The sequence below is a fragment of the Condylura cristata genome, unplaced genomic scaffold (assembly GCF_000260355.1).
Source record: "Condylura cristata isolate star-nosed mole 26May11 unplaced genomic scaffold, ConCri1.0 scaffold00007, whole genome shotgun sequence".
In the NCBI taxonomy this organism is placed as follows: domain Eukaryota; kingdom Metazoa; phylum Chordata; class Mammalia; order Eulipotyphla; family Talpidae; genus Condylura; species Condylura cristata.
This window is the reverse complement of record NW_004567108.1, coordinates 33,256,611-33,269,255: the sequence shown is the minus strand read 5'-3', so window position 1 is coordinate 33,269,255 and position 12,645 is coordinate 33,256,611. Positions and strand designations below refer to the sequence as shown.

General features: G+C 34.5%; 1 protein-coding gene across 1 annotated transcript in view; it reads left to right on the top strand.

Moving 5' to 3' along the window:
* ZFYVE16 (zinc finger, FYVE domain containing 16) overlaps positions 1 to 10,922 on the top strand; it is a 43,733-nt gene extending 32,811 nt beyond the window's left edge. Inside the window, exons 12-18 of the mRNA XM_012721893.1 lie at positions 444 to 548; positions 882 to 1,029; positions 3,131 to 3,211; positions 4,706 to 4,868; positions 5,706 to 5,811; positions 7,034 to 7,201; positions 9,762 to 10,922. Coding sequence (XP_012577347.1) covers positions 444 to 548; positions 882 to 1,029; positions 3,131 to 3,211; positions 4,706 to 4,868; positions 5,706 to 5,811; positions 7,034 to 7,201; positions 9,762 to 9,926 — 936 coding nt within the window. The 3' untranslated portion in view covers positions 9,927 to 10,922. The remainder of the gene's footprint in view (positions 1 to 443; positions 549 to 881; positions 1,030 to 3,130; positions 3,212 to 4,705; positions 4,869 to 5,705; positions 5,812 to 7,033; positions 7,202 to 9,761) is intronic.
* Positions 10,923 to 12,645: the final 1,723 nt, after the last annotated feature.

The following is a 12,645-nucleotide window of genomic DNA, read 5'->3' as shown; positions in this document are numbered from 1 at the left end:
AAGCATTCCAGAGTTACTTATATGGTAATTTTTAGCAAATTTATAATAGGAAGGATTAAATTAGATGATTTCTCGGGTTCCCTTTCACCTCCAATTTCTGTAATTTTGTCTTTACCTGTTACCACCAAAACTTTTTTCAGTGGACTCACTTCTTTTACTTACTCATGTTTGTTTGAAAACCTGTTTGTTTTGGATGATTTAAATTAGAAAGAGAACCACCACCCCCCCATCCCCAATACTACAATGTTCTTCCTGAGAATGATTTTCTTTATTGCCATCTTGGAGTAGCCGGAAGGATTAGTTGGTTTATCAGTTCATTCTGCTTTCTCAGTGGTATTTTGGTAGTTATATAGCAGAAGTCTTAAAGCATTGACTGTTCTTAAAGATACAATGTTAATGGACAGTAATAAAAGGTTTTTGGAAATGTCATTATTTTTATGTAGGATCTTCGAAATTACCAGTACACCTTGCATAATATCGATCAACTGTTGATTCATATGGAAATGGGAAAAAGCTGCATAAAAATACCTAGGAAAAAATACAATGATGTAAGTCTAATTGCTTTATATAATTTTAAAGATGTTTATTAAACATTAGGTTTCCTCAGACCATGGCAAATTAAATCTGTTTTATTTGAGTCAGACTATCTAGATAACAACATACACTTTTGGAAATTTTAAACGTTTCCTAGTAAGTGATTTGTTTTATCCTATTCTTTTTCTTTACTGTCTTACCTATTAACTGAGGTGATTTTGTATTAAAATATTGGCTTCTATCACATTCTCAGGATAATTATGAAGCTGTTCAGAAATACGACTGAATTGTTGTAACTAATAAATGCATAAAATATTAGAAGTGTTATAAATTTTTTTTTCCCCCAGATAATGAAAGTAATAAATTCTTCTAATGAACATGTCATTAGCATTGGGGCAAGTTTTAGCACAGAAGCAGATTCTCATCTAGTCTGCATACAGAATGATGGCGTTTATCAAACACAGGCCAACAGTGCCACTGGCCATCCCAGAAAAGGTGAGTCTTTGGTATCAATCTTAAAACTGCCTCAATAAGTAGAATTCTCAGAAGGGAAACACATATACACACCTCATTTGCTAAATTGATGGTGATAAAAAGTGCTTTAAATTTATAGATATATAGACATTAAAAATTGCTTTTTAATTTGTTTTTCTCTTGGACTACTTTAGGCTTTAAGACCTAGAACAGTGTGCAGTTTGATCTTTTCAGGCCTAGTTTAGTCATATGGTGGGAGCCTTATTTTCAGCAGTTGCCCTCTGGGTGAGGTGTTTTTTTCACCTTTGCTTCAACTCTTCTTAGTGGGAACACGGGAGGGGGAAGAATGAAGAAGGATTTATAAAACTGTGAGTAGGGATACAAATATGATAAAGATGGTAAGATAAATTGCAGATGTGATATTACTCTCAGTTTTTGCTAAATGACTTGAATAGCTACTGTGATTACCAAATCTTGCAATAGAGAACCTAACAAAGTAAAAGTTAAGTGGAGGAGTCTTCCGGGTGGAGCAACGTGTTAAAGCACTGCATTATGAAGCTCTCTGAAGCACTGCAGCACTAGTTCAATTCTCTGCCAGTTTGCTGACCCACATGGCATGGCAGACTTTTCCTGACCCCCTTGCTTCTCCCTTCAGCAGTGTACTTCGTCAGTAGGCCTGTTCTGCTCCCTACTGTGTCTCTGGCGAATCTTCTCACCCACCACTCCTCTGGCTATACCCCAGTTCTGAATGCATAAATAAATAAATCTTTTAAAAAAAAAAAGTTTAGTGAAAGTGTTAATTCAGTTAACACTTTATTATGTAGTATAAAATTCAAGATGTAGTGCAAAATCTGTTCCTCTCTTTCACCCCCAAGCCTCTGTCTTTCCCTCTTTACAGACATCCAAACTGTTGCCAGTTTCCTGCATATCCTTTTAGAGATACTTTTGTTTGTGTGCATATATTTAAGCAAACACGTAAATGTACACATCTTCCTTTAATTTTTTAAAAGCCAATCATAACATTTGTTCCATTCTGTGCCTTGCCTTTTCTTTATATATAAATATATTTTTTTATATTTTAAACATTTATTTATGCATACAAGAACTAGGGTACAGAACAGAGATGCAGGGAGTAGAATGAGAATCCACCTGAAACAGAGTGGGGAGCAGAATAGGCAGATTGACAAAATACACTTGTGAGGGAACAGTGGGTAAGACAAGAGAGATCTACTATGCTATGTGTGTCACCTCCCCTACATAGGGATGGTTTCAGACAGCCTCATAGTGTCTTAACCCGTGTCACCAGGGAGACCCGCCTTTTCTTTAATTAATATAACGTATAGATTATTATGTGTTAGTTTATTAAAGATGTTTTACATTCCATATAACTTTGTATTTTACATGTGTACATTGTTTAATTTTTCCTTATTAATGGGCATTATTGTTAACGAACTGTGACTGTAAAAAATAACTTTGTACACATGCCTTTACTTCTTACACGTGGTATGATCAAAAGGTAAGTGTATTCTAAATTTTAATGTATAGTTAATCAAGTTCTCCTTAGAGATTGTTCTGATTTAAGCTTTTACTAGTAGTGGATGTTTGATTTCCCACATCCTTACTGATACAGATGCAAGCATTTAAAATAGTACTGTAGTCCATTGATTATTAATACAAACATTAAGGTACATTTATGCAGTTCTTTGATTTGTTTTCCTATAAGCTCTCTATTGTAAGTGGTGAAGGTAACAGTATTTACCCAGGGCTTTAAAATGTGCCATCATTTACATTATGCATTTAACAAATACTATATAAAAAATAGAAATCAGGGCCCTCCCTGGTGGCACAAAAGGTTAAAGTGCAGAACTATGAGGCTATCCATAGCCACTGCAGCAAAAGTTCTATCTCTAGCAAGGGAGCTGACCCACATGGCAGGGCAGACTTCTGACTTACCCACTGCTCCCCTCAGCAGTGTACTTCATCAGTCTTCCTCTTCAGCTCTCCATTCTGTTTCCTCTCACCCCCTACAACTCTGGCCTGTACTTCAGTTCTTTATGCATAAATCTTTTTAAAAAAATAGAAATCAGGTTAAAACGTAAATTATTTCTTTTTTTTAAATCAGTGACAGGTGCAAGTTTTGTAGTATTCAATGGCGCTCTGAAGACATCTTCAGGATTTCTTGCTAAGTCTAGCATAGTTGAAGGTAAGAATTGCATCTGTAGATTATTTTAATGTAAATGTTTTCTATTTATTTTTAAATATGTATTTGATACTCATAAAAGGGTTTATATGAATTATAAAGCCTAGTACTATAAACTGATGTGACATTGCTACCCAGCTCAAGAAGTAGAATATGACTAGTATTTGGGTCTACACATGCATTCTTTCTCCTTTTCTCCAAGAATTATCTACTAGACCGAATATTGTGTTCATCATTGTCTTACTATTTTTTTCCCTCTGTGAAAACATACATTTAAGTAATATTTATTTTTGATTATTTGGGAGATTTATAAAAGTGGTTATCATTCTTCATAGTCATGGAACTTTTATTTTCATATAACATTGTCTCTAAAATACCTGTTATTGCCAGCAACTAAGTCATTTTCATTGCTATTATTTTATTTTGTGAATGGATAATTTATCCATCTTTTGGTTATGCCCAGCTAGATCATTTCTCATTTTTTGCTGTTGGGAATAATGCTGCTAATAGCTTACTTTTGGCATGTGTGGACACATGTCTGAGATATTCTCTAGAGTTTATATACAGAGTGGAATTTCTTGGTCAGTAGATTATTCTCAGGCCTTATTCTCACCCTATCAATGTATGCCCTGTTCTAGCCCAAGTTCTAGTCAAAAGGATACATACAGGGCCCTCCCTGGTGGCGCAGCGGGTTAGAACACAGCACTGAGAATCTAAAGCTGCTTCAGCATGAGTTCGATTCCCGCCTGCCCCGGAGGTGACCACATGGTGTGTCAGACCTCTCCTGACCCGCCCGCTGCTCCCCTCAGGAGTGTACTTTGTCGATCTGCCTGTTCTGTTCCCTGCTCTGTCTCTGGTGAGGCCTCTCACCGCTCCTGAGCCTCTGGCCTGTGCCCCAGTTCTGTATGCACAAATAAATAAATCTTTAAAAAAAAATAATTAAAAAAAAAAAAAAGGACACATACATACACAAACATCTGTTGTCCCCCTAATCTGGACACCGGGTTCCAGGTTTCCCCATGCTTGACATTGACTTCTCAGTCCAGAAGAGCTTGTGTAGGCTTAGTGAGTCACTGTGTAGAAATTGTCTTTAACCAGAAAGCATAGATTATTGTGGGCTCAGCTGTTGAGTTTTCCTTTAGGGATCCTGTATCACTTTTTTTGATAGTGTCCAAAGCAATTACCTCCAAATTTTGAATAGTCATGGTTGGTTGCTAGTTTGCAATTAGCTATCTCATCATAGTCAGAAGGAGAAGTTTTTGCCTTTATTTTCTTAAACGGTTAAAGACTGGTAAATTCTTAACTTTGTGAAATGTTCCTTATTTCCTAGTAGAAAACAACTACTAGGATGATTTAACAGATGATTTAAAACATGCCTCATGTTGCACGAGGTGCTTTTCATAGTAGATATAGATACAATTTGATAACAGATTTTATGGCTAAGAGATATAATTTGCTGTTTAGTAAAATAAATGCGAGCTATAACTTTATTTTTAGATGGCTTAATGGTACAGATAACTCCCGAGACCATGGATGGCTTGCGGCTAGCTCTGCGAGAACAAAAAGACTTCAAAATTACATGTGGGAAAGTGGATGCTGTAGACCTCAGAGAATATGTGGATATTTGCTGGGTAGATTCTGAAGAAAAAGGAAACAAAGGGTAGGAATATTTTGTTACTAAATGTAATTGATTTGGGGTGGGGGGAGAGGGTAAAAACACTCTGTTAATAAAGTTGAATATTTTATGAATAAATATAGAATTATAACATTGACTTAAATGCATATATGCCAGTTAATGAATACAGTCTGTTTTTTTCAGACATGTTTCTAACCAGCTTCATGTGTATTTTCCTGGCCAGGGTCCTATAAATTATTAAGTGGTGGTCATTTGGGGAGGGGGCCAATGATAAAACATCCTTGTGTAGAAGTGCGAGCCTTATGTAAGGCTGAGAAAGGCAAGACACTTTCTGTCATTTGATACCTATTTTTGACAAGTAAGTAAAGGATTCCCTTTGGAAGTTTATTCTGTATTGTATTCATTCACTAGAAATACAAGCAACTGATTTAATACTACATACATTAGGGGACTTACAGAATATTACTGCCACTCCTTCCTCTTTCAGTTACCCATTTTTTTTTCTTTTTTGGAGATTGGCTAAGGGGTCTGGAGCAAAGAAGGAAGAAGAGGGCTAATGCTGAAGGATTCCAAAATAGAGTTTTTGAAATTCATGAGACAGCTTTTCTGTTAGGAAACTATTTAAGGTATTCTAAACCTCAGGCCATAATTGGGTATATGAAAAAATAGATATAATTTGCTACACAATCAACAAATCTTGGTAAATGACTACAGTTTTAATTGTTTTTAATGTAATTTGGTTCTTTTTACTGCTGCTTTTAATTTATAGCTACATAATTTTCCCCCTTAATTTCAGTAATTCACTTCATAGAAATGATTTTGGTATTAATAATTCTACTGTACTGTGTTTTTTTTCTATAGTGTTATTAGTTCAGTGGATGGGATATCATTGCAAGGATTTCCAAGTGAAAAAATAAAACTGGAAGCAGATTTTGAAAATGATGAAAAGATTGTAAAGTGCACCGAGGTAACTGAGAAAGATTTCCTCCCTTCACATGCTGTCTGGAAATGTTCCTTTTTTTAAACTTGGAGATTTCACAGTATTCAACCTCTGGATATTTAAGTGAAGTTTTTTACACGTTTTCTATTACACCTTCACACACACTCATTTCCGTGCTAGTTTGCCTTTACTGCACTGGATTTGGGTTTCCATAGGGTGATGTTAGGCCCTTGTAGCATGATCTTGCCTGACAGCAAAGTTAAGTTTTGGCAGCATTAGCATCTCTGTACACTAATAGGCTGTTCGACCATATTATTTTCATTTATCTCCTATTTAAAAAAAAATAAAATGTTGACATCAGCTTTAATCAGCATTCCTGTGAGAAAGTTACTTCTGTAAATTCCTTTTTTGTAACACCTACATAAGTTTATCTGTAACTATACAACAATAGATTCCAACTCCCTTGAGTCACCTCTGTACTCCCTTCTCATTCTTCCTCCTGGATAGCAGTAATGTTACTTGTTTCTAATGTATTCTTTATGATTTCATGCTTATGCAAGATAGGACACATAAAGCATATAGAAATGATAGAACATTGTTTTCTTTATTTGAGCTTAACTTTCTAAAGGATGGTGATCTTATAGTATCCTCTAACATGAGTTAACTAGGCTTTCATTACTCTAGGTTAAGTTAATCTTGGGCAAAAAATTGGCTAAGTCTGCCATATTCCATAGCATTTGGTTTAAAATTTTTTTTCTTTAAAGATGTGTTTATTTATTCGTACAGAACTAGGGTACAGGCCTGAGATGCAGAGGGTGAGAGGATTCACCAGACACAGTGGGGTGTAGAACAGACAGATCGCTGAAGTACACTGCTGAGGGGAGCAGCGGACAGGCCAGGAGAGGTCTGCCACGCCATGTGGAGCTCCTCCAGGGCAGGCGGGGATCGAACTCATGCGGAAGTGGTTTATGCTTCTTTGTGCTGTGCTTTAACCCGCTGTGCCATCAGGGAGGGCCCTGGTTTAAAATTTTTAACTTACAGTCTAAAGCAAGCTATCTATGCTCTTAACTAGTAAGTTTTATAGCAGACACAAGCTATCTATGCTCTTAACTAGTAAGTTTCATGGCAGAAACATTGAATTTTATTGAAAGTAGCAGTTAGCCGTTGTTTTTTTTTTTTTTTTTGGCCATATTTTTAAAGTTACTTGAAATCTTAATCTTACCTTGTTTCATAATTAAATGTATTTCAGGTGTTCTACTTTCTAAAGGACCAAGATTTATCTGTTTCAGCAACTCGTTATCAGTTTGCAAAAGAGATAGCCATGGCTTGTAGTGCTGCACTGTGCCCTCACCTGAAAACCCTAAAGAATAATGGAATGAATAAAATTGGCCTCAGAGTTTCCATCGACACTGATAAGGTGAGCCATTTTTGTGGTTTGTTTTTGAAATGAATATCATATTAAAATAATGAAAATGTTTTCTCTAACCTTTTATTTTCAGATGAAGGAAGCAAAAACTTGTTGCCCACTAATGTGTACTATACTTCACATACATTATTTCATGTAATTTCCACAGTAGGGATCAGCAAACTTTGGTAAAAGGCTAGACAAAATTAAGCTTTGGGGGCTGAATGTTTTTTTTTTTTTTTTTTTAACAACTATTCAACTCAAAAGCAGCCATAGACACTATGTAAATAAATAAACTCATCTGTGTTCCACTGAATTTTTGTTTAAAGAAATAATTGGTGGGCCAAATTGGCCCATAGACCTTAGTGTTCTGACCCCTGCTCCACAGCAGTCCTGCTGGATAAGTAGGTTTTAAAACTTTATTTAGATTCTATATTTATGTGATCTAAAAGTATCAGAGATCTAAAGCACACACATACTCCCTTTTTCTGGATGTTTGTAGAGAGCAGTATTCATTTTAGTCTGCAATAGATGGCCCTGGAGATGCTAACTCCAGGCTAAATGTAAATGGTTCCCCATAGAACTGTTTCAGCTCTTCAGTCTAGCTCCATACACCCCCTCATCCTCCTTTCCCAGTCAGGCAATCAATGTTACTATATATTATTTATGGTTTTAGGCATATATAAATAAGGAGCATGTTGTTTTCCCCTTCCTTTACATCTTACCATTTTTTAAAGCTACCTTAATATTAATACATTATTATATTAATTATTATATTTAATTATAATATAATTATTATATTAACATCAATACATTGATATTCTTTTCAACAGTAGTATAGAAATAATTGGTTACATAAATATACCATAATTTACTTAACTAGTGTGTATTTGCTTATGTACTTTTCCAGTTGATAAAGTTGTTCAAAGTGTTTTGCTTTTGCCTAAATGTGAGTTTATAAGAAAATGTCCTGGAATGTGGCCCTTTCTAATGGTGCATCAGCTTAAAGCACAACGCTGCAAGCTAGCTGCAGCTGCTTCAGTGAGAGTTTGATCCCTGCACCCTGGAGGTGACCCACATGGGACGGCAGACCTCTCCTGACCTCCTCTCAGCAGTGTACTTTGTCCATCTGCCAGTTCTTCTCCCCACTCTGTTTCTGGTAAATCCTCTCAACCCCCTGCACTTCTGGCCTGTACCCCAGTTCCGTATGAATTTTAAAAAATGTCCTGGAAGAGAATTGTCAGGTCGACATATGTATTCAGCAAATATATAGTCTCAGAGATTATGCCAAGCTTACATTTTTATCCCATTTCTGAAAGTTTTCCCCCACATTCTGCCAGAGTGGCATGCAATCAACTTTTGAACTTAGCCAATTCGACAGGTGAAAGTGGTATTCCAACATAATTTTAATGTTTACTTTTCTTATAGTGAGTGATGATCATCTTAACCTAAGAGCTATTTGTTTTTCTTTGAACTTTCAATTCATATCTAATAGTTTTATTTATTTTGTAACTGTTAATACATCCAGTATAATAGATTTCAAAGCAATTCTTCATTAGAATGGTTAAATGTGAATGAGTGTGGTATGCTGGAGGTTTGTTTTTATCCAGCCAGGATGTGTTATACTTGGATAGCATAGTTCTTATTGGATACAAGAACTTACATTTTCATCTCATTTTTTAAAACTTCCTTTTCCCAGGAAGCATCTATCATTTGTTATTTAAGAAAACACTAATAATATATTTTAGTCAAATTATTAAAAATAAATTTTTCAACAGCAACATTAACTTTCAATATTAAATATCACAAAAATGAACTCAAACTTTTGGAATAGATTTTTTTCCCCAAACTACACTACGATAGTTGTAGTTGTCAGAAATATCAGGATTGAGGCCAGAGGTATAAGGGTGAAAAGACAGAGACAGATGCAGAAAGGAAATGGCAGATTTATTGAAATACACTGCTAAGAGAAACTGGGTGAGAAGTCTGTTCACAGAGGAGGACATAAGGCTGTTTTTCATGCTTTGTTTTTATGTGCTTTTTTTCTTGGGGTGCCAGTTTGTGCCAGGGACCTGCTGTATGTCTGGTCTTGGAGTCCTACCTTCTGACACAGAAACATATCTTGGCCTCTACTACGCCATTTCTGAGGCTGGGCTGATTTTTCTGGTCATGGTGGTCTGTCTGATGGCCTTGTACCCAGGACAACCTTACATTCTCTTACCTAGTCAGGCCTTCCCAAACTGCCTGCTGAGCCAGGGGGAGGTACAAAAGAGTTTTTATTAAAGTCATATTGGTACTTACTCAAAACTTCTGTCCTCTAGTGGTTCAAATGTTCATTGAGAAGAACCTAAGGTATAAAGTAGTGTCAATTTTCAATCTTCATATTTGTAAGAGAGAATTATTCATATAGTAGATGGATAGAGGAAATGTGGGAGAATGGAAAACATTTTATAAATAAAATATCAGTATTTTCTTAGCATGTCAAAACTATTTTTTAAATAGTTTATCTGCTGAGCTAAACAAGATTGCTCACTTTTAGGATTGACTTCCCAAGATTTTTTGTTTTTTGCAGGTTGAATTTCAGGCAGGATCTGAAGGCCAGCTTCTGCCTCAGCATTATCTGAATGATCTTGATAATGCTCTAATTCCTGTGATCCATGGTGGGACCTCCAACTCTACAAATTTACCACTAGAAATAGAACTAGTATTTTTCATTATTGAAAATCTTTTTTTGTAAAAGGACATTAGTTATATATTGCAAACTAATTTGTTAAAACTAAAGCTGAAATGCCACAAACACTAAAAGTAAGTATGGTTAATATTCAGAACACCTTAAGCTTTGCTTTTTAGGTAGGAATCTTTTTTTTTTTTAATTACTATTCAGATCTTTTAAGAATTTAAAGGATCCACAGTTTTTGAAGCTTTATAATAATAGATACTAAAAAGATAAATTCTTCAGTAAGAAACTTGTAGCATTTACTATGTTATTTAAATGCTAAGCCAAAGTATCTGCATTTTAGGTATACATCTTTATCCCAAGAATGCTTTTAATGAAGGCTCTTTTGAGATGTAACCTTATGCAGGAAATACTTGTTTTGTGTATATGCCAGTTAAATTGTTTGTCAGTGGCACAGACCTGTTTCCAAATCTTGGACTTAACATAATTCTTTGAGTAAGGCAGATAATTTACTTGTATAATTGGAGTGGATGGAGATCTACCTCCATGATTAGATAAACTGATTGTTTTGACTAAAATCAGAATTTTGCCTTTTTCTCCTCAAATAATAATTACTACATATATGGTTTTTCTTGATTAAATGGGTATTCTTAAAATAATTGTGGTGCTTCAAGATTTTGTGCTTCTATATTTAAGTAGATTGTTTTTATAGTGAGAACATATGATTCAGTATGTGTTTTATAAATCTTTAATAATTTATAAATAGGTAATATTTTTGTATCACAGTGCATTATTTTTCTTCCTTTCCTTCTAATGTATACCACTGTATTTATCACTTTTAGGAGTGATTGATGACAGGCCATATGACCCTTGAAGTAGTCATTATGTAGCAATAAATAAAGCCTAAAGCAGTTTTTTTTTTTTTTTAATTTTCCTTTAAATATTTCTTGCAACTGCATATTTTCATTGACATCAGTGTATTCAGTATAAATTTTAATGGGCTACTTTTGCATATTTTAAATTATTTTGTGGTAGATTTTTTTTAACATAAGCTATATTCTGTATATTTGAAATTGTTTCAGAGCTTTCTTCTTCTGACAGCAAAAAATAAAGGACATATTTTAGTAGTCCTGTAACTTAAGTTATATAAAATCCAGTCATTATTTTGATGATTTTCATATTCTGTGGCTTACATGTTTTTGTATCAAAACACTCATACATCTCCAAAGAAAGAAAATAGTCTTGTTTCAAGAAAAATATTTATAAACCTTCTCAATTTGAAGATCATGTCACAGTCTGACTCAGGATCTGAAGTCTAAGGCTAGGAGTGAGAAATTTAATCATTTGGGCAGATAGTGCCTGCTGAGTTACAGCTATAATGTTAATCAGATAGTGTGGAGAATGTAAGCTTTCTGGAAATAGCTACTTCATAAAAATGTAAAATAGCACAAATAATAAATAATACAAGTGAAAGCATGTAATAACTTGCAAATTTCCTTAAGTGGTATAAGATAAATAAGAATTGCATCAGGTAGTGTGTTTACTTTGCAGTTTAAGTAGCAGTATAACCTATGAATACTGAACACACCTTAAGATAACCAAACAGTTGAGAACTCTTATTAGATTCATTTAGATTTGTTTGCATTTAATAAAAATGTGAATTATGTGCCTGAAATTTAGAGGCACATTTTAAAGTATTTTTTATAGATATGTTTCTGAAAACATGTGTTACTCTCTGGTCATGTTCTTATTTTTCATAATTATTTAAATTTTAAATTGTGTAGAAGATGAAGAAAAAGTTCTTTGTACTCAGTGTGTATTGATCCATTTTTTGGTCTATATTATATAGTTTAATAGTATTTTCTTTTTCTGAATTTTGAAATAGGTAGTAAAATCTAGCCATTTGCTTTATGTAGCAATCCAGCACACTTTGTATCTATATACTTGGCTCTTTGCAGAGTATTTTATTAGCTTCCATGCTTGAAAGATGAATGAAATAGTTCTTTCCTTCTTGCAGCTGAGTGTAGGAAGTGGATAAATAACAAAGTAAAAGTAAATGCTATAATAGAGCTATGAATCATGACCAGATAGTTGAAAACAACAAAGGATAGCCATGCCAGTAACCAGAGGGAAATGTAAAGCCTTGCATTAGATAGTGGGCATTAAACTTGTCTAGGCAAGAGTTGAAAATCCGACAAGTAGATACTACATAGAATAAATGAATTTTCCTTTTTAAGGAAATTTATTTTAAAGAATCGTCTGTGTTCTGTGAATAGCTCATCTTATAATTTAATCATAAAAACTGCTTAAGTTTATAATAACCTAGATTTAGATAGTTTTCAAGTGAAAAACAGAAAGTTGTTTCTATTGACCTGAACGTTTTTAATAACAAGCATAACTTTGATAATTTGACTTAAAATTTAAAAGAAAATATCTTGAAATAAATCATAAGCCTCCTAACCATCCTCGGGATTTTTTTTTTCTTTGTGACTAATGGTTTTATATGTATGACAAACACATGATTCAAAAACGAGGAATTATTTATCAATTTAAGTTTTATCTCTCATCTTTTTTTTTAAGATTTGTTTTTATTTACTTATGCATTACAAGAACTGGGATGTAGGCCAAAGGGACTGTGGGGTGAGGTGAGGGGATTCCATAGACGGATCAGGCTGATCTACTGAAAAACACTGCTGAGGGGAGTAGTGGGTGAGGCGGAGAGGTCTGCTGGGCCTTGTGGGTCAGCTCCCTGGCCCACAAGGGGATCAAATTCGTGCTG